At 31.6% G+C, this 21968-nt stretch overlaps 2 protein-coding genes, 1 long non-coding RNA gene and 3 other non-coding genes across 6 annotated transcripts; 3 read left to right on the top strand and 3 right to left on the bottom strand.

The window, feature by feature from the left end:
• The first annotated feature begins 272 nt into the window (after positions 1–272).
• On the top strand, positions 273–4521 carry LOC133675826 (BTB/POZ domain and ankyrin repeat-containing protein NPR1-like). The gene is made up of 4 exons (XM_062097323.1): positions 273–1698; positions 2298–3051; positions 3673–3870; positions 4096–4521. Exons 1-4 carry the CDS (start codon positions 1150–1152, stop codon positions 4356–4358), a joined length of 1764 nt encoding a protein of 587 aa, XP_061953307.1. The 5' UTR covers positions 273–1149; the 3' UTR covers positions 4359–4521.
• A 2186-nt stretch (positions 4522–6707) lies between these two features.
• On the top strand, positions 6708–7223 carry LOC133675049 (uncharacterized). The gene is made up of 2 exons (XR_009835329.1): positions 6708–6821; positions 7033–7223. It is a non-coding gene; the product is annotated as an uncharacterized LOC133675049 (long non-coding RNA).
• Positions 7224–8839: 1616 nt separating this feature from the next.
• Positions 8840–9053, top strand: LOC133676385 (small nucleolar RNA U3). Its single transcript, XR_009835596.1, has one exon. It is a non-coding gene; the product is annotated as a small nucleolar RNA U3 (small nucleolar RNA).
• A 1986-nt stretch (positions 9054–11039) lies between these two features.
• Positions 11040–11111, bottom strand: TRNAP-UGG (transfer RNA proline (anticodon UGG)). Its single transcript has one exon. It is a non-coding gene; the product is annotated as a tRNA-Pro (tRNA).
• A 1435-nt stretch (positions 11112–12546) lies between these two features.
• On the bottom strand, positions 12547–13780 carry LOC133675066 (early nodulin-like protein 21). The gene has a single exon (XM_062096341.1). The coding sequence runs from the start codon at positions 13503–13505 to the stop codon at positions 12975–12977; it is 531 nt and encodes a 176-aa protein (XP_061952325.1). The 5' UTR covers positions 13506–13780; the 3' UTR covers positions 12547–12974.
• On the bottom strand, positions 12564–12777 carry LOC133676386 (small nucleolar RNA U3). The gene has a single exon (XR_009835597.1). It is a non-coding gene; the product is annotated as a small nucleolar RNA U3 (small nucleolar RNA).
• Positions 13781–21968: the final 8188 nt, after the last annotated feature.

Below are 21968 nucleotides of genomic sequence, written 5' to 3'. Positions count from 1 at the left end.
ACGGAATTGACAACCTTGATCATAATCACAAAACTCTCCACAATTAAAAAAAAAAACAAAATATATTATATTATTTGAGAAAAACAAAATTCCATACTTTATCAACAATCTAAGGACTTCTTATGGTCTTTGCCTTACAGAGGTGGGTCTCCTTGTCTAACAAAGGTGACGTCACTGTACACGTCAGCAAACCACATCTCTCATTGATGACGATATATAAACTGTCACTAAAACGACTTCACGTTCAATTAGTCACGGTGTCATTTATTTCTCCAAACAAAAAAAAAAAAGTAAAACAAAAAAAAGACAATCCTTTCTCTCTCCAGAAAAACAGTAACTTTGAAAGCGAGAAATGAAGTTTCGGTTGTTATCACATCACGTTAGGCACGTGCCCATGATTTTCTTTTAACGTCTAGTACCCCTTTTTGTTTCCTGGGTCTTCAGTTCTTGAATTCACAAAAGCACTGTCTTGGTTTGTTGGTGTCTGGGTTTTTATTGGTTTGATTTGTCTCAAGTCAGTAGCTTTCTTGGGTACTAATCTTTTGTGTTTCTAAGATTAAGAATCTTAGATAGATCTGATAATAACCTTTAAGGGTTTTTACTGTTTCTTTTTCTAGGTTCTTGAGAGCACTTCACATTTTTTGTTTACTAAAATAATTAGTTTTTGGTGTTGTTTTTTTATGTATAGTATGTTGACTTGGTGGTCTTGGAAATTCAAGCAAGAAAGTTCTTAGTTATGGCATATTGAAGTTTTTTTTATTAAGATAAAGTAATGTTTTTGACTTCCTGATAGCTAAAATTTGATATTGCAATATAAAGTTTCTGTCTTTTTTTCATTTTAATTATTTTACACTATGATTTTGAATTTGTTTTAGCTGTATGATTATTTCGGTAAAACCCTTTTTGTGTTCAGCTATATAAGATTTTTTTTAATTTTTTTTGCTTTTGCTTTTAGGTGTCCTTGATGCCGATTTCTTTCTTCTGTGTCTCTTGTAAGTTTAGGGTTTGGATATGAGCAAGAAATAGCATCATTAGTTGAAAAGTAAGGTAGCTTATGGTATTTGTTTTTTAATGCTATGATTCGATAGAGAAACTATGGATCATAGGTTCAATCTTAATAATTTATAGAGTAAGTTCGCTGGTGGATTAATGGCTAATTTCTCTGAGCCATCGTCATCTCTGAGCTATACTTCATCTTCTCATTTATCAAATGGCTCAATTAGTCACAACATATCCAACTCCTCAGGTGCTGAGGCAGGAACTAGTCTTGAGGTGATTAGTCTAAACAAGCTGAGCTCTAATTTGGAGCAGCTATTAATTGACTCCGCTTGTGATTATAGTGATGCTGATATTGTTGTTGAGGGTACCGCTATTGGCGTTCACCGATGTATTTTAGGTGCTAGGAGTAAGTTTTTCCACGAGTTGTTTAGGAGAGAAAAGGGATCTTCAGAGAAAGAAGGAAAACCAAAGTATTGCATGAGTGATTTGTTACCTTGTGGAAAGGTTGGATATGAAGCCTTCCTAATTTTCTTGAGCTATTTGTATACTGGAAAACTCAAGCCATCTCCAATGGAAGTCTCAACATGTGTTGACAATGTATGTGCCCATGATGCGTGTAGACCTGCAATTAATTTTGCAGTGGAATTGATGTATGCATCATCCATATTTCAAGTACCAGAGCTGGTTTCACTTTTCCAGGTTAGTTTATTTTATTGCACTGTGATGCATAATTTTTATATTATGTATGATGTTTGTATTCTTGATGTGGTGTGATGGTGCTCTTCTAGCCTATACTGATTCTGTTATTTGCTTGTGGTGGAATTGCTCTTGTCCTGCAGTTGCTTAGCAATTGTGAACTTATGCTTACAAGAAATTGCCCACGCTTGCTATTTTGCTAATATAGTTGGTAAATCTTGAGAATTGGGATCCAACTTGTTTTACTTCGTTCGCCCATGGTGCAAATATTTCAAATGATTCGTTTCTAGCAGTGCTGGTGTGATCTGATAATATTAATCCATTTGATTTATATGCTGAACCAACCCTGTGAATGCCAATACTTAAGCCTAATTAATAACTTGGGGATAGTTGCTTTCCTGCTATTTTCCTGTACTATTTCCTCTCGGAGTCTGGTTTTCAGTAAATAAATAAAATGCCATTTTTGTTAGAGTAAATTGACAAGAATAACTTAACAAGAAAAAATAGGTTTTGGGCCCTTCTATTTATTTTCCAAACTGTCCTTTGAGCTCTATAAGAAACAGAAGAAAATTATAACGGTGCGAAGCTGTATGTTTTTGCAGAGACGCCTTCAGAACTTTGTTGGGAAAGCTCTTGTGGAAGATATGATTCCAATCCTTGTGGTTGCCTTCCATTGCCAATTAAGTCAGCTTGTCACACAATGTGTTGATAGAATAGCACGGTCTGATCTTGACAACATCTCTATAGAGAAGGAGCTTCCCCATGATGTTGCAGTTGAAATTAAACTGCTCCGACGCAAGTCTATTTCTGATGAAGAAAACAACACAGAGGCTGTGGATGCCCTGCGTGAAAAGAGAATCAAGAGGATACACATGGCATTAGACTCAGATGATGTTGAACTTGTGAAACTTCTCCTGACTGAATCTGATATAACCTTAGATGATGCTAACGCTCTCCATTATGCTGCATCGTACTGTGATCTCAAGGTCGTGTCTGAGGTGCTTAGCCTCGGTCTTGCTGACGTCAATCTTAGAAATTCACGAGGTTACACAGTTCTCCACATTGCTGCAATGCGAAAAGAACCATCAGTGATAGTGTCAATGCTGGCGAAAGGAGCATCTGCTTTGGACTTGACATCAGATGGGCAAAGTGCTGTTAGTATTTGTCGAAGGTTGACAAGGCCAAAAGACTATCATGCTAAAACAGAGCAAGGGCAGGAAGCGAACAAGGACAGGTTATGCATTGATATCTTAGAGAGGGAAATGAGAAGGAATCCAATGGCTGGGAGTGCCTCCATCACTTCCCATACAATGGTTGATGATCTGCACATGAAGCTGCTATACCTGGAGAACAGAGGTATATTATTCTGCACATGATAATTTTGGATCAAATCACTAGTCTTTTTGCTGAAGCCAGTACATGGTTCGTATGCACTTTCAGCTCTATGGGACTGAATTTTGCTTTTGGATTGCATTTGGGGTTAATCTGCATAATTTTGTTCCAGTTTATATTTAACTTGCCTTTTTATCTGAGAATTTCAAGATTAATATACCAATAGCTGAAGTTATTGGTTATTTTCTTGAAATCTCTTTCTTGCACATAAAGAGAAGTCCAGGAATGACGTTTTCAATATTCTGTTGAGATACTTGGATATTAACATTACTGATCTTCTTGCTGCTTTATTCGGGCTTTAAGTTCCTTGGTTTGGGTGCTGGGGATGCCCTGCTAGTTATTCTGTCTGCTCGTCCAAATAGGAGCTTTTAAGCTCCCCTATCTAGTTTCCTAATAAACCATGCAGTCTTAATGAAAAATAGAGATTTTCTCATTTGCATTTGATGCCTACAAAGGTGAAGGCATCCTATTGATATATGGCTTTAGCGCCTTTTGTTCTATTATGATCTTGATTGATTTAAATGGATAATATCTATCATGGCTTGTTCTTAAATGTATGATCAAGTGTTGTGGTGTACATCACAGTGGCATTTGCAAGATTATTTTTCCCTACTGAAGCCAAGCTAGCCATGGACATTGCACATGCTGCAACAACACCAGAATTTGCTGGTCTTGCTGCCTCAAAAGGTTCTAACGGGAATTTGAGGGAGGTTGACCTAAATGAGACACCAATAATGCAGAACAAAAGACTTCGTTCTAGGATGGAAGCCCTTATGAAAACAGGTACGTGGAAGCTATGAATCCTTCTGTTTCAGTAACCAACATCAGGACTTATGTTACAATGTATTATCATTACGCAAGTCCTAAAATATTGTAATCTGATTGAATCAATTGAAACCCAAGAAATTGCAGATTTGAGCAAATCAAATACCACTTGTGGCTTAGAAAATACAAACTATTTAGTTTTTGCAATTATTCTCATATTAGCTGTGTTTGTCATGATGGCAGTTGAAATGGGCCGACGATACTTCCCCAGTTGCTCTGAAGTGCTCGATAAGTTCATGGAGGATGACCTTCCTGATTTGTTTTACCTTGAAAAGGGTACCCTAGATGAACAAAGAATCAAGAGGACACGTTTCATGGAGCTTAAAGAGGATGTTCACAGGGCATTTACCAAGGACAAGGCTGAGATTAACCGCACTGGTTTGTCTTCCTCGTCATCCTCATCTTCTCTAAAAGATGGTATTAGTAACAAACTCAGGAAATTATGAGGGCATGCAAGTATGTCTCTGATAAGCCTTATAATTGATACAAAGTTTATAGTTAAAGATTTTGATCTGCTTCCGTGTACAATTTTAACCAAAGAGCAAACTAGCTCTGTAAGCTCTTTATGCCTATGTAATACTAAGCCCTTGAAAGCTTCTATTTTTTTCTTCCCGAAAGCTCATAGAAAATGTTCTCTAATCGCAAGCGAAAAACAATAATTATAGAAATTTGCAACTGATTTATTCAGATTCGAAATTCTCTTCGTCTGGTTCGTGTTTCCATAACATGTCTGATCTGTTCTGTTGGAATTTGGAATACAAATTGCGCCATGGTTTTTCTGGTCTACAGAAGGTAACAAAAATTGTGAACATTCTGAGAACCTTTATTTTTCAACTATTTTCTTCTTTGTTTGTTCTCATATCATAGGCATGTCATTGGTTTGCCTGTACCGCCGGTAAAAGCAGTAAAGATTCCAAAACCTTGGCACTTTGATAAAAGGAAAGGCAGCACTGAACGCTTGTTGAGAACCCAATATATTCCATTGAAGTGAAAATATTCGATATCTGAGTACATAAATTTCTTGGAAAGCAGGATACCACTAAATGTGGAGTAAAGCAAGAATAATGGGCTTTGTAGTGATAGCAAGATAAAAGGAGATGAATGAAAGTATTGACTATTGGAATTTCTGCTTTCAACAAAATGAGCTGCTTTTTCCCTTCCTTTTTATCATATCTTTGAAGGAGACATGTTTTGTGCTAGTGTGTTTGGTAACGTGGTTTGTGTTTTTTAAGATTTTTGAATTTTTTTTATTTTAAATTAATTTTTTTATTTTTAAATCGTTTTGATTCGTTGATATTAAAAAAAATTAAAAATATTATTTTAATATATTTTCAAACAAAAAAACATTTTTAAAAAGCAATATTTATCATGGTCTCAAACACTCCTTTGCTTACTAGATTGTTGGCCTAGCAAATATTCAGACTTGGCCAATGTTTTTTTAGTAGAAAAAAAATTTAATCGTGTAGAGGTTGACCTGGTGTGATCTGATCAATTGACAAATTTAAAGGTAATTTGGGCAACCAGTAAAAATATAGTTTAACTTAAAAAACTTAAAAACTATATTTTTTTTTAAATATTGAGACAACAATATATTGAATCGATTTGGGTTAACTTTTCAAATTTGTAATCCAAGTCATGAGATCATAAGAACTCTATAAAAAGCAAACTGAAACAAATCTGAAGCTTAATTCCCAATCAATTCAATATTTGAAGGATGAAATTGAAAAAAAATCCATGAAAAAAAGGAAAAAAAATATTTGAATTAACCTGAGTTAACCTATCAAACTCATGACTTGGGTTATGAGACTGAAATAACCCTATAGAAAATAAATCAGGATAAATTATTAAACATAATTCTTAATATATCTAATGTTGAAGAATGAAATTAAAATAAAAAAACAACAAAAAAAAGATAAAAAAAATAACTTAGGTTAACTCGTTAAACTTGTGATCTTGGTCATGAGACCAGGATAGCCTCATAAAAAACAAACTAAAAAATTAACCCAAGTTAATCCCAAAACCTGTGATCTAGATCATAAAATTGATATAATCTCTTAAAAGATAAATCAAAATTAATTATGAAAATTAATTTATTATTAATTTATTATTAAATAAAAAAAATAAAAAAATCAATTTAAAATAATTAAAATACTGCCTCCATTGCCTGTTTGGTTTGCCATAGGTGGTCCTATCTATCATCTAGGTTCAGTGCTGGTATTGACGACACCCAACAATTAATGAACGACATGACAGCTATTGTGAAAGGTGCCAATGTTTAAGCTGAAACCCTTTTTTTTACTAGATAGTATGACTGCGGTTTGCTAGCTTGCAAATGATCGAAAAATTTTAAAATATATTTGGTATTGATATGGTAGTAATGATTATTTTTTAAAATATTGTTTTATTTAAAAATATATTAAAAAAATATATTTTTTTAAAAATTATTTTTAATATCAATATAATTTGAAAATATTAAAAAAATTAATTTAAAAAAAATTACTTTTTTAAAAAAATACTTTTATTATACAAAAGTAAACCGACTATAAGTCTCTTTCAATCCTTGTATTAACTTTAACATCTTACAATATTTAATTAAATCTTAAAATACAAGTAAGTGTCGGAGGGGTATATTTGATTCGCTATGAAGATTTTTGAAGCTATAAGAACTATAGACTTATTTATAAAATAAATTCCAGTCTTACGTTAACCGTTTTGTCACCGTTAAACATGCACTTATGGCCATCGAGTTAGCCCATAAGTGCATGTTTTTTTTTTCGCCAACGGATCATCCACAATCACAATCTTAGAGAGGGAAATGAGAAGGAATCCAATGGCCGGGAGTGCGTCCATCACTTCCCATACAACGGATGATGATCTTCACATGAAGCTGCTATACCTGGAGAACAGAGGTATATTATTCTGCACATGATAATTTTGGATCAAATCACTAGTCTTTTTGCTGAAGCCAGTACATGGTTCGTATGCACTTTCAGCTCTATGGGACTGTTTCTTCTTCAACCATTCTCTTCTTTGTTTGTACTGAACGCTTGTTTAGAACCCATATATTCCATTGAAGTGAAAATATTCGATATGTGAGTAAATAAATTTCTTGGAAAGCAGGATACCCACTAATTTTGGAGTGAAGCAAGAACAATGGACCATGCAGTCATGGCAAGATAAGGAGAGGAATCGTGGCATTGACTAAGATACAAGGAGCACACTCTTTTAATTTATTTTTTTTCTTTTAATAAGGAGCACGAACCTTTGGCTCATCAACTATGAATATTTTGCTTTGTCTTGGAAAAAACAAACTGTGAATGTTGAGTTTCGGTCCACAGCAAACAAGGGGCGAGCACACTGTTTCATCCCATTCATACAGGACAGGACGACCGTGAGTATCTATGCAACTAAATCATCTGCTGAACGTCAAGTCAATGGTTAAAATTCCTATGATGGATGGCTTTTGAGCAAACCAGTCAGTTCCAAAAACTCCATTAACCTTTTGAGCTATTATGGCAGAGGTGTAAAATGGATTGACAGGCCCATGGGTAGAACAAGCATGCAAATATGGGCACCGCCTGGCATGGTCAAAAAGTTCTTACCAGGCTGGGCTACTGTTCGATAGTAAGAGAGCAAACACGACACATGTATTAATGACACAATAAATATGGATAGGGTTAGCACTTAACACAACCACGTTACACCTCCAAGATGGAATTGACCACAGACACTTGCACTGCTACACTTGTGTAACACCAGCAGCCCTCAACAACCGTGTATTAGACAAAACCTTATCCTTGGTCTCTTGTCAGCGAAAGCATTCAATATAGACGGCTGATTTGAAAAAAAAGGATAGATGATGGATTTTTAATGGAGGAGACATTTTCATTTGCAGGTAAACTCAGGCTGGCCACTGATGCGCGCGCAGCACAAGACCACATACTAGTGCATTCATTAATTAATGGCTGCCATCTCAGATCTGCAAGTTGGAGAACAATAAGCAACATGATATTGTGAGCAACAGAGAACACGAGATGGATGATTCATAGAGAAATTTGTTAAAAACTACAGCAAACAGAAAAAACGCTCAGCGATTAGATCCGTGGTAATGAATGGATGGCATCAATTTGACTGAAACAAAACATATAAACTGTGCACAATTTAAATGCAGAACTAGCCTTGGCTTGAAGCTGATGCATTCCTTAAACTTTCCCACATAGCTGGTCCTTCAGGGTGGACATCTACATAATGTTTTACAAATTGCACATGAACATGCAAGGATTGTGCCCATCGATACTTTGGGTTTTGCTGCACCTTTTTCCCTCAGCCGAATATACATTCGAAATCTAAGTTTAACCCTCTCAAAGTCATAGCATAAATATGCTGGGAATTCCTCCAGTGAGTTGACCGAGTAGCCTAGGAAATTTGTCATGCAATCAATCTTCTTTTCAAGTGCATCTTTGGTCTGGTTTGGCACCATTGGAACTTGTTTAATGAAGCTGGAGACAACATTGTAGTCCAAACCAGTTTGTACCAGGCAACCCATCCTCTCTTGTAATTGATTTCCTCTACCTCGAAACGTTTTTGGAAATCTTGTCATCTCATCTGAGTTTTCAACGTGCTCCACCCTCAGCAAGAACGCTGTTTTCTCCAAAACAGTAACAGATAGTCCCCGGTCGGGATTCTAAAATACCACCACAAAGGCAGCGCCGCAGTAGCTGAGGGTCATCCTCGTACTTTCATATCACTACTCTCCCCTTGGATATTACCGGGGCAGCGGGGCTCGTAGCAAGAAGCAAAAAGCCGGACAAAGCGTTTTCCTTAGGACAAAAACACCCTTGAACAAAATAGGACCAGATTTGTCCCACATCAGAAAAGAACGAAGAAACAAGAGAGTTAATAAACTGTTCGAGGAACTCAGAACAACACGACCTTACTTGAACAGGATCTGTTCTATAGGATCGTACCTCTGTATCCTTAATCACTAAGGAGACAGGAACCTAAACCTGGTTGAGGAACCATGACCGTGTGATCATAGCGTGAATAATGGCTTGATGGCCCTCGTGATCATCATGGCTGTAGAGGATCGTTTCTCAGCCATTAACATGGCTGGGAATGGTCATGCGGTTGTCTGACAGGTTTCTTTATTTTTGAATGCAATAAAAAAAAAAACACTAGTGAGTCGTAGAGGACATCACCTAAGATTTCTCTTTTCTCCACCAAAAACATTCTCTAACAGCCTGCCTCTCTCTCTCGATCGAACACTCCTCTTGCTCTCTAGCAAAACTCGTGACAGTTGAGCTTTTTTCCTCTACCAGCAACAATGTTAGATTTTCTGACCAAACTAGTCATAGCTGTGGCCATCCACATTTCACTTCTAAAAATATATTAATTTCTTCATTTTAATTAATTTGATATAATTTATATTTAATTAGTGTTAATTGGATTTTATGGAGTGTTAGGGTTTTAAATTAGTTAATTAGATGTAATTGAAGTTGTAAATTAGATATTATTTTGTTTAATTATTTTAGGTTGTTGTTGATTGTAAATGAATAAAATTATATGTTTGAAATGTTAGTGTTGATTTAGGTTAAATTATGGATTATATTAATTAGATATATTTTTAGTTGATAGTTTGATTATTTTATTAAATAAATAGTTTTTTTTTGTTATTATTGATCGTGAAATAAAAAGATTATGTAATGAGATAATGTTGATTTAGGTTAAATTATGAGTTATATTGAATTTTATATAAAATAATAATACTAGCTATGTAATACTTGAATTTGTTTGATAAGAGTTGAAGAAAATCCACTTGTTTACATAATGAAATGGATGCTAGAGAGGGGTATTCATTAAATAGAAGTGGTATACGTTGTCAAATGGGTCATAATAAAAAAACTTGTGAAACTAGATAATATATATTATTTTTTTATATTTATTTTAAATTATGTCAACTTTAATTAAATCACAAACGTTAACAATATTTTTTTATATAGAACCTCGAGATAGACATGATTCGGACTAAAGGAGGTTCAACCTATTTTAGGAGTGTCGACAAGCAGAACCACCTTGTTGTTGATGGGGATCTTGATGATAGGTCAATGTTGTGTGTGTGTGTATTTGTTAATTATTACAATTTTAACGATATTTATTAATAATTTAACTAAATTGTTTGATTTTCAGGGTGGTTATCTAGTGATACCTAAATAACATACCTTTATAGAGTTGCATGAGCGAGTGTGTCGGTATGTTATCGAGGTTGGTTTTCATGAGATCATTCAATTGTGCCTCATAAATCTTGACAATGCATTAATTGTAGTATTGGTAGAGAGCTGGAGATGAGAGACACATTTTTCATTGATGTAATGGTGAGATGACATCAATACTCTAAAATGTAGTGATGTTAAGACACTTGTAATTAAAAAAATATATAATTGACCAGTCTTCTGAGTTGCAAGAAGTAATAATAATAATAAGATATAATTGATTGTAGTCAAGTGTTATTTATATAAATTGAATGTAAAAAAAAAGAAGTTTAGAGATTTGTAATTAAATTGTAATTGAATTTGAACTTGAATGATAACGAGGAGAACCTATCTAATGTGTTTTTTTTTTTTTATCTAATGTACGTACTACGTAGTTGTCTTGTGCAGTGGTTGTTTGTATTAAAGCCACCAGTTATCTAAAACAGCTCTTCTTTTACGAGGTGAAAGAAGCTACACACAGATATGATCCTTCCCAGCTTGGTCTTCCTGATTAATTCCACCACCATATCCATATATATATATAACCTTGGTTTGTTGCGAAGAGCACTTGCAAATGTTTTCATCTAAGTAGGTTTGCTGTCAAAAATGTGTTTGGTTTTGTAATTGTTTGAAGTTTTTGATGTATGGCGCTGTCTAGTGGTGTGGTAGCTTCTGGTCACCATGAATATTTTAAACCCACCTTGTTGGCCTGAGTGCAAGTTGTTAATAATATTTTCCACTCATATTTCTTGATGCGGGAATCTTTCTATCTTGTCCACTGCTTTTCCTTTTTGCAAAAAGATAGGATATTTTCATAGAATCTTGTCGGCAAAATCAGAAATATCAGAACATACGAGGTAAAACTCCTATGGTGAAGATGGGGCATTCCGAGAATCGAACTCGGGACCTCTCGCACCCAAAGCGAGAATCATACCACTAGACCAAATGCCCAATTTACGAACGTTTATCATGTCAATTAGGATATTTGTACTTACCTTTTTTATGCTATACATGGCAATTAATATTTAATACTGCCTTGTCAGAGATTCGAGGGACATGGTGCTCTTTCGATCTATTTTTTGCCCTAACATATACATATATACATATAACAGAGAGGCTGATCATTAATTGTTATTGATGACCTTTTTTTTTATTATTGTTCTTTAATATTTTTTAGGGGTTTTTTAACCTTTTTAATTTCAAACTTCTTTTTTTTAATATTCAGTTTGCTGGGACATTAGACTTTCTCATTTTTAATTTATTTTGTATATAGTTATCATGATCTAAATAACAAATTTTATAGGTTAAACATGTTAACCCGAATTATTTTTCTAGTTGATTATATAGTCAACATGTTTTTTATATAAATTAAATGTGAAAAAATATACAACTAACTTTGTAGCTTGTCTTGTCAGATGGTGTGGGCTAGACATTTCATACTAAATTTCACTCATATCTATGAGTTTTATCAAGATGATTTGGGTACGCAACAATTACATCAGGTATATATTAAAAATATATTTAATTTTCTTATTATTTTAAAGCTAATTATTTAGTTTCAATTGATTAATTGAGATAATTGTTTTATATGTTCTAATAGGTTATATAGATGTCATATACGAAGGAGTTGATACTTTCAGTTTCCCCTATACACCGTGAGAGATCTGACATTTGATTAGCACAAGTCCCTCTACACTGCTTTGATATTGTTGAGATATATTGTTCAAATCGAGTAATGCGATAATTTAAATTATCTAACATATATCAAATTATGTTAATTATAGAGAGAAAATATGTAGTGTTTGTCGTTATGGTAAATATCAAGAGAATTGATTGGTAATTCATATATTTTACCTTAATTTTTAGGATGCTAAAAGAAATGGTATTTTTGAAGAGTAAAAATCTATAATTGATATAAATACCTACGTGATATGATGTATATCCATGACACTCCATTTCTTTTTTTTTTTCTCTCAGTTTTGTTATAATAATTTGACCTAGGATGAAAGTGGAATACACCAATCAACTTAAGTCTATAAAATTAAAAGAAAATCAAAATTCCAACATTTTTATTAATTAAAACACTCGGAGGAAGAGGCTATTATAAAATGTATTAAGAAACTCGAGTTGACTAGAAAAGGAAAAGACAAATAAAATCAATTTTTAGGATGATGCTAGATTTTACGATAACAAATATAGTGAGTGCCCTGTAGTAAAATAGATTAATAAAATCAGGTTGCCATGGATTAAGATTTTGTTGAAGGTCGGGAAAGATGGAGGGACGGGGCATCAACCTAACTTATATGCATAGCCTTTTTCCGTATCAATTCTTTGTTTTTTTTTTATAGAAGAAAAAACATATGTATATTTTTGACAACGTACGTGATTTTTCAAAAATAAAGAAACCTGTCAGACAACCGCATGACCATTCCCAGCCATGTTAATAGCTGAGAAACGATCCTCTACAGCCATGATGATCACGAGGGCCATCAAGCCATTATTCACGCTATGATCACACGGTCATGATTCCTCAACCAGGTTTAAGTTCCTGTCTCCTTAGTGATTAAGGATACAGAGGTACGATCCTATAGAACAGATCCTGTTCAAGTAAGGTCGTGTTGTTCTGAGCTCCTCGAACAGTTTATTAACTCTCTTGTTTCTTCGTTCTTTTCTGATGTGGGACAAATCTGGTCCTAGGTGTTTTTATCTCTGTCCGTCTTTTTGCTTCGAGCCCCAGTAGTGTCCACGGGGAGAGTAATATGAAAGTACGAGGAAGACCCTGAGCGGCTGCGGTGCTTTAGCGGTGGTATTTTGTTAGAATGAAACAAGCTGAGATAAGAGCACTTTCCAGGCACCGAAAGAATAGCACTCCTGCAGAAGGAAAAGCTGCAGATTTGAATTAGTCTCTTGATCAGTTGAGATAACCTTAATGATGATCATCCTTTGTCCCTTCTCGCAGTGTCCAGAAACCCCACTTATGAAGTAGGAAGACGCTGGATGATTAAGATGGTGAACAGTGTTGGAAAAGAAGCTGGGGTGACGGGAGTTGCACTTCTTGTAATCCTCTACCCTGACCTTCATCACGGAATCCTTCCTGTGCTTCAAACCTTCGCAAAAAAAGATGATGAACACCCAGGAAGTTGAAGGTAAAGGCAGATCTCGTATTTCTTTGTGTTTGAACTGATCACGAGCTGTATCACCAACTTGGAATCGGTTCTCTAAGGCCCAGTCAACGTAGATTATGGTATCAATGGCAGGAGGGACAACCCAGTTTTCGTTTCCGCCAATTTGGTATTCAAAGGAATACACCGATAAGTATCGAAGAGAAGTGAAAATGACCGCCATGAACAACTACGTTTGCTTGGGAGTGCTCATGGTGTAACAGGAAGCCAATCGCTACAGAAGCTATCTTGCTGTGAACTGAAACTACAGGGGAAAAAATACAGGAAGGAGAACTTGGGATTTTGGGAGTTGTCGTTGTAGCTCTAATAATAGGCTTCGTGGGAGTGGTGGCCTGTCAGACAACCGCAGGACCATCCATGGTTAAGAAACGATCCTCCACAGTCACAATCTAGCAAGCTATGATCACACGGTCATGATTCATCTGTCATTAAAAAAAAAAGATAAAAAAATATTTACTGCCTTCGTGAGATATCTCTCTTGCTTCGATGTGGGACAATATTTTCCTCTTTGTTCAAGGGCATTTTTGTCCGAGAAAAAAGCTCGGCTTACCGTTTCGCTCAAGTCCTGATGAATAAAGAAAAGAAGGAGCAATGTTCGAACGACCATCTCTTTGGATTCCAACATTTTTTCAAGAAGATGCTTCACAGTTATTGCTCGATGTGGGACAGTGTGTTTCTGTTTGCTTCAAGTCCTAAAAAAAAAACAAATAATCGAGATACAAAGTGTTTCTGCCTTTTGTTTTTATACGTATAACTTCGATTTTTTAGATAAAAAAAAATTAACAAATTTTTTTGAGCAAATAGAATTTCTTCAATTTAATTTTTTAGAAATGAACTTCTAAATTTTTTTTAGATAATAAAATAATAAGGAAAATAAGATTCAATTAGTATATATATATATATATATATGGCTTTATTTACAATACAATTTCTAAATTTTTTTTAAAAAAATATTGGCTGCATTGTTTAGAACAACGCAGCTCATTATCCTATGCTTTTTTAAAATAATATTTTTTGAGTTACACTATTTTTTTAAAGACGTGCTATTTTTTTAAAAAAAAAATCACTATCATAAAAGTTCAGAGATGGGCAAGGTAATTGTTTAGTAGGATAAATTTTTTTAAAAAAAAAAAACAAAAGCTATTAGGTTATTTATTTGGAATATCTTATTAATTGACCTTCACAAACGTTTTATCAAGTTTACTAGCTATTTCAAACGTGACACGTCACGATTTTGTTTGATAATTTTTACTAACAAAAAAAAAATTAAAATGAAAGCTTTTTTAACATTTTTTTCAAATTAAAAAATTAAATATAAATCAAGAAACTTATGTATCCATATAATTAAACAAAATGAGAATCCTCTATGTTAATGAATAAAAAAAATCAATAACAATAACTAAATATATATTTTGAAAAATTGAGAGAGGGATGTTAATTAAGATTTTTATCTAATTAAAACAATTGTTTGGTAAAGTAAAAAATACTATTTATTATTCATGGGCCCACCATGATTTGCAAAACGCAGGGTTGCTGAAAGCAGAAAAAGGCAGATCTGAGATGGCAGACATTAATTATCGCATGCACTAGTATGTGGTCTTCTGCTGTGCGCGCATTAGTGGCCAGCCTGAGTTTAACTGGCTAATGAAATTGTCTCCTCCATTAAAAATCCATTTTATTTATGGAGGTTATTTGCTGTTTTAGGATTCTGAGGAATTTCTTCTGGTTCTTCGTTCCAGATCAAGGAAGATGACAGTATGGCCTCTCTCCTCTTCCACTTCGTTTATCATTATTTTCTTTAATTGCTTGTTCCACGATGCAGATTGCAGTGTGTACTTTACTGGTGCCTTATAGCTTGATAGATGAATCTGTGTTTTTCTGTGTCTAAAATGATGATCATCAAGTTTCAAGAACAAAAGGCTACAATTTTTCTTACAGCAGCTGAAGTTTCAGAAGTGATTCTCTCCCTTCTTTATTCAAAATTGAGATTGGATAGCCCTAATCCCCTCCCTTCCCTTCCCTTCCCTTCTTATTTCTAATACAAAGACTATCAACACTGAGAATTTGACAGAAAATAAAAACAGTCAAAAGAGTTGCTGCAAATTATTCCATAAATAGATTCCAGGTAGCATTCATCTTTGAGACTCCCAGGTTCTTTAACCTGTGTGATCTTCGACTTCAGAATCTGGACCGCATCTTATCCCACACTTGATCTCACAGCAGCTCATAAGTCTTGTGTTTGATTGAACGCAGCCGGTGGTACATGCGTCCATGCAATCAGAAGCATCAGACGCTACGTTCTCAAAATGAGAAGCGACCATGCTCACAATCAACACTGCAACCAATACTTTCCTCATCATTGTCCTTAGCTCAATCTCTCTCTCTCTCTCTCTCTCTCTCTCTCTCTATGTTTGCTTTGTGACCCCCTTCTCCGCATTTCTTTTTTATAGATGTCGTGTTAGATATTTTAGATTTTCGCAATATTAAAAAATATTAAAAAAATAATATAATTTAAATACGATTGTTATTAAGAATAGTAATTAAACACAAGCTTTAATTAAAAGTTTTGTAATTTGAATCTTATATTCTAACTTTTAAATTTTATAGAAGTTTTAATTGATTTTTTATTAGGTTAATTAATTTTAAAAAATATTTATTAAATAATATATATTAGAAAAATATTTTTTGAAATGCAATTATTATTCTAAATAACAATTATGAATAAAAAAATATTCTAAGAGATAAAACTACGCTATTTTATAAATATTTTTTTAACATGTATTATTATACCAAAATCTTTACCGAACCATGATATTTTTGTAGAAAAATCCATCATCTATTTTTTTTTTTTTTTAAATCAGCCATCTATGTTGAATGCTTACGCTGACAAGGAAGGATAAGGTTTTGACTACTACACTGTTATCGAGGGCGGATGGTATTATACAACTGTAGCAGTGCGACTGTCGGTGGTCGATTCCATCTTCGAGGTGTAACGTGGTTGTTCTATGTGCTAACCCTATCCATATTTATTATTCTATATTTTATTTAAAAAGTGTGGGAAAAATATTTTATATTTACTGTGTATATAAATTTATTGCATAAAGTGTTTATACTATAAACAACATTTTAGCTCTTGTGAGAGGTTTTTTTTTTTTTTAGTTAACAAGTATTGCTAGGTTGTTTGGTCCTGTTACTACTACATGGGGTTGGGTCATGCGGCCAACAAAACCCATTAAATAGTGTTGGATCCTGCTTGTGACCCAACAAGACTTAGCATATGAATTTTTTTATATTTTTTTTTATTGTTTTTCATATTGTAACAAGGAATTAAAATAATAAGAGTTTTTTTATATTATAAAAAAGTTAGGTGAAAAAAAATTCTTTTCATTTGAAGTTGTGTTGAATTTTTTTATAAAAATATATTTGTTTTTACAATTCAAAAATATTAGCATATTGTTCCAATAGTGGTAGTAGTGAATATAGTATATGCATAATCTATTTTAATAAAATAAAATAAAGAAATAAAAAAAAAGAGTAAAGTTGTCTCACTTGAAGGATTATGTTATGTTTAATGGACATAAATGGGAATTCATTTAGTAATATTATTTTTAAAAATAAATCTTGATAATTGTATTATGTTATTTTTATTGTTTTAGCTTAGACTAAATGATTTATATATTTTAACAAACTTTATTAGTACTCAAAAAATAGTTAAATAGTGGCATAAAAAAATTATATATGCATATTCTTAATACATGTTCACATATAATCGAAATGAATTCTTTAAAATAAAAATATTAAAAAATATATAAGTATAATATTATCATATTAAAGTTGATGGAGCTCTAAATAAAATTTTTATTCATATCATATACTTTATTTATTTGTTTATAGTAAAATAAATTATAAAACAATTCATAAATAATATAATATAATATTATTTTGGGTAATATTATCAGGATATTAGGTCTGGATTCATAGCCAGACCCATGTTTACTAGGGCTTGCTGCCCTGCATGACCCCAAGATAGTAGGTCTTATACCCAGTTAGGAGGGGCCAACAACATTGGGCAATGATGGGTAGAAGGACCAAATAGCATTGAATCTTGTTGTCAGCAGAACTCAATGGTGGTGGGTCGTGCTCCACCAAGACCCAACAACAGTAGGTTCTGCTGCCAGCAGCACCCAATAGCGTTGCCAGATCTGTTTTGTTTAAAATTCAGGCCTGCAATTAGCCTAGAGTAAACTGGTTGACTTGTTGAGTCAATCTGAGTTTCGGGTTGACCCGATAAAAACCTAATAGAATCTCTTTTTTTCAAATGTGTTTTTTCTCATACCCAAAGACCCTTTTTTTATATATTTTTTAGTTGGTTACTAACTCATTTCAAAGTTCACTATATAAATACTTGAAGAATGTTTAATTTTTTCAATGTGATATTTGAAGCCTTTAATATATATATATATATAAATTATATTTTCTCAATGTGGGATAAATTTTTTTTATTATCTTAATTAATTTAGTGATATATCTTAATTAATTTATTAAAAAATAAATTATTACATGTAAAAAATGATAAGAATATCTTCCCAGCAAATTACTTGGGTTGGACTGTATAATGATAAAAAGGAGCAATCGTGGAAAGTTTTATGTTATTTAAATTGGAATTAGTGTTATATTGTTAGTTAATTTTTTAAAAAATATAAATAGAAGAGATAATAAAATTTATTATTTATAAAAAATAATAAAAATACCTTCACAGGAATTTTTTTCTATATAAAATGGATTCAATTAATTACCTAATTGAATGTTATTAGTTACTATTTAAATACTATAAAATTTATGATATTGATTAGCTAAGCTACTTTTTTTCAAATTAAATAATAATTTTTAGACAAATATCAAATATATCTATTATATTATTATCAATTTTATACTCGAGTTATTTTTTTTTTATTAAATTGTTTTAATTTTCCAAATAATTATTTAGGATTTATGTTAGAATACTTAAAGGTAAACGATGACATCAGTTTTTAAAAAAGAAAGTGTAATTGAGATGAAAATATAGACAAAAAAACTTAAAAATTAACGAAAGTCTTTAATTGAGAATTCAAAAAAAAATTAACAATAGAAAATTGATATTGAAAATTATTTATTGAAAATATTATGAAAAAAACAAAAATAGAAATGTGCCTTTGAAACTGTAGCTCTAAACTCATTTATATTGTGAATCAAAATAGTAAAATGATGATTTTTTTCTTCTCACCAAATATCATATGGCTTGTCTATTAGAAATAATAGGGTCTTATTATATATATTTTTTCACTGTAAAGTTACTAATTTACTCTTGAAAACAAAAAATATTGAACTAACTTAAAATCATAATTTCTTTAGCTAGCATTCATGGGCTTTTTCATCTTTATATTTTGATTTTTTTGTTGTTATCAGGTTGAATAATAGACACTTTAGTAATTGAATAAATATATATATTATTATAAAAAAATGATTGATGCATAAATTGTATACACCAACACAGGGATTGAAGCCACGTCATTTAAGCATCACATGCATGGTGGTGCAATGGTCAAATGGTGGGTTTTGGGATTGTATTCTAATCGTCTCAATGACCCCTCAGTTCCTGGGCAATGTTTGTAGCATACGAACCTCTAATGTGGTACTGGTAAATTTTTTGCATTATTTTCACTTTATTGGTTGATTTTAATGCTTCAACCTTGTATTTTCAAAACAATCATTCAATTTATTTTTTCTTTAAATTTAGTTTTTGTTATTTTATAAATATTTATTTTATTTAAAATTATTTATAAAATTGAATTTTTTTTCCAACTTCATCTTTATTTAATTTTTTTTATCTGTAAGATTTGGTTCTTGTTCTTTTTATTATTATTTGTTTTGTTTTGAATTATTTTTTTAATTGAATTTATTTTTATTTTCACCCCTCATCATTTAATTTTATTTTTTTACATCATATATGATCCTTATTTTTTATCACTATTTGTTTTACTTTGGTAAATTTGTTAGATTTAAATATTTTTTATGATTTTACCATTTAACATTAAATTAATTAGGAAATAAGCTTCTTGGTTGAACCTGAATTTAGGATTTCATGGGTTATAAATTTGAAAAACTAACCCAAGTATAAGATTTGCCCTAGGTTGCTTAGTTTTTTATTTTTATTTTTTAATCTCTTTGTTTTAGTTTCATTTTTCAATATTTATTTTATTAGAAATTAGGCTCTGTTATTTTTATTTTCATACATGCTTTCTATAAGATTTTTCTCTAGTTTTGAAAATGACTCGGATTATCTCGAGTCTTTTTTATTAATGTTTTTTTGTTAAATTTAGCTTTTTAAAATAACTTTATTTTTGAATTAAATTAGAATAGTTGATTCAATATAAACACAAAATGCTCGCTTCATTGTATTTTGCTCGCTTTTTTTTTTCCGGGTCGTTGTTATGATGGCGTGTGCGACATTTTTTGAATTTAGAGGTGAGCAAAAAAATTGAAAAACCGAGAAAATCGGAAAAAAATAACAGAAAAAACCGAACTATAAAAAAATTGATTAAACCGGTTAAAATTAAAAAAAAAAACAGATCGGTTCGATTTTATAATCCTGAAAATGAAAAAACTGAACCGAACTCAAACTGAAAAAACCGAGCCAAACCGGAAAAATTGAGCCAAACCAGAAAAAACCGAGCCAAATTAAAAAAAACTGGTTTTTGTTATAAAATAACCGAAGCAAACCAAAACTTGTTGGTTTGAATCAATTTCAGTTCAGTTTCGGTTTTTTTTAAAAAAAAAACAGTTTGGTTATTTTTTTGATAAAAACATAACCGAACCGAAAATAATCGTCCCTACTTTTGATTTCATCGTACAACCTTTTGCAATAGTGTTATAACCGTCTTGATTGGCTTTTTTTGGTAAAGTGGTGTTCTTTGTGGAACGATGATGAGTCTTTAACAAATTTTTCTTCATTGTCCTTCTAAATATAATATTATCATCTTATTTTTTTATTGTTAATTTTTTAATTATGTTGTTAAATTAACTAATTTTATGAAACTCATTCAAGTTAATGACCCGTTTCTCAAATTTTTTTTATTTTTTTAAAAATTTTAAAAAATAAAAAATATATAACTTAATTACAATATTAAACTATATCGAGTGCATACAAATATACAATTATGGAAAGAAGAGTTATGCCATGAAGGACACCTGTAGTGTCTCCATCGAGAATAGACCGCAGGCGTGGAGAAGGGGGAAATTGATTATCAATTTGCTGCTTGTGTTTATAGGCCGGAGTACGATTATGATTGATTTTTAAAATGTTTTTTATTTAAAAATAAATTAAAATAATATTTTTTTATTTTTAAAAAAATATTTTTAATATTAAAAAATATTAATTTAAAATAAATAAAATAAAAAAATTTTATTTTTTTAAAATGTAAAAACAAACACTCCTCTACGGTTAGGGGGGAATTCAAGCTTCGGTCGCCTTCTACGCGTATGTATTTGGTGCCACGTGCTAACCGACAATTTATTTATTACCAACAGAAATGATTTAATGGCGTAAGATGTGGATTGGCAAAAAGGACTCTTTTGTCATGCAATAGACATGGAAAAAGGAGCGGTCGTGGAAAATTTTATGTTATTTAAACTGTACGATAGTGATATATTGTTAGTTAATTTATTTTTTAAAAATAAATATTAGATTAGCTAAGCTATTTTTTAAATTAAATAATAATTTTTAGACAAACATCAAATATATCTATTAGATTATTATTAATTTTTTATTTTTATTTTTTATTATTTTTTTTTAATTTTTCAAATAAAGATTTGGGATTTATGTTAGAATATTTGATAGAAAACATTAAAGGTAAACAATGACATCAGTTCTTATAAAGAAAGTATAATTTAGATGAAAATATAGGTAAAAAATACTTAAAAATTAACGAAAGTCTTTAATTAGAATTCAAAAAAAAAAATTAAGAATAAAAAATTAATATTCAAATTTTTTTATTGAAAACATTACCAAAAAAAGCAAAACAGAAAGGTGTCTTTAAAACTGTAGCTATAAACTCATTTATATTATGAATTGAAATGATGAAATGATAATTTTTTTTCTTATAAAAAAAAAAATACATGTGACCTGGCTATTAAAGATAATAAAGTCTTATTATATTTTTTTTTGCAAAATAAAATTATTAATTTACTTTTGAAAACAAGAAATATTAAAATAACTTAAAATCACAAATTCTTTAACTAGTACTCCTAGCTTTTTCTTCTTTACATTTTGATTTTTTTGCTGTTATCAAGAGCACTTTTCTAATTAAATAAATATAAATATTATTATAAAAAGATGACTGATGCATATATTGTAAACATCAACACGTGGGTTGAAGCTGTGTCATTTAGACAAGATGTATAAGATGGTGCGGTGGTCAAATAGTGGTTTTCAGAACATTATTTGAATCATCTCAACAACCCTTTAGTTCTTAGGCAATGCTTGTAGCATGCGGACCTCTAGTGCAATACTAACAACTTTTTTTCATTATTTTTGCTTTACTCCTCGATTTTAATGCTTCAACCTTCATATTTTCAAAACAACCATTTA

This window comes from Populus nigra, chromosome 16 (genome assembly GCF_951802175.1).
Source record: "Populus nigra chromosome 16, ddPopNigr1.1, whole genome shotgun sequence".
NCBI classification, from domain to species: domain Eukaryota; kingdom Viridiplantae; phylum Streptophyta; class Magnoliopsida; order Malpighiales; family Salicaceae; genus Populus; species Populus nigra.
The sequence above is the reverse complement of the archived record's forward strand: the minus strand, read 5'-3'. Positions and strand labels throughout refer to the sequence as shown.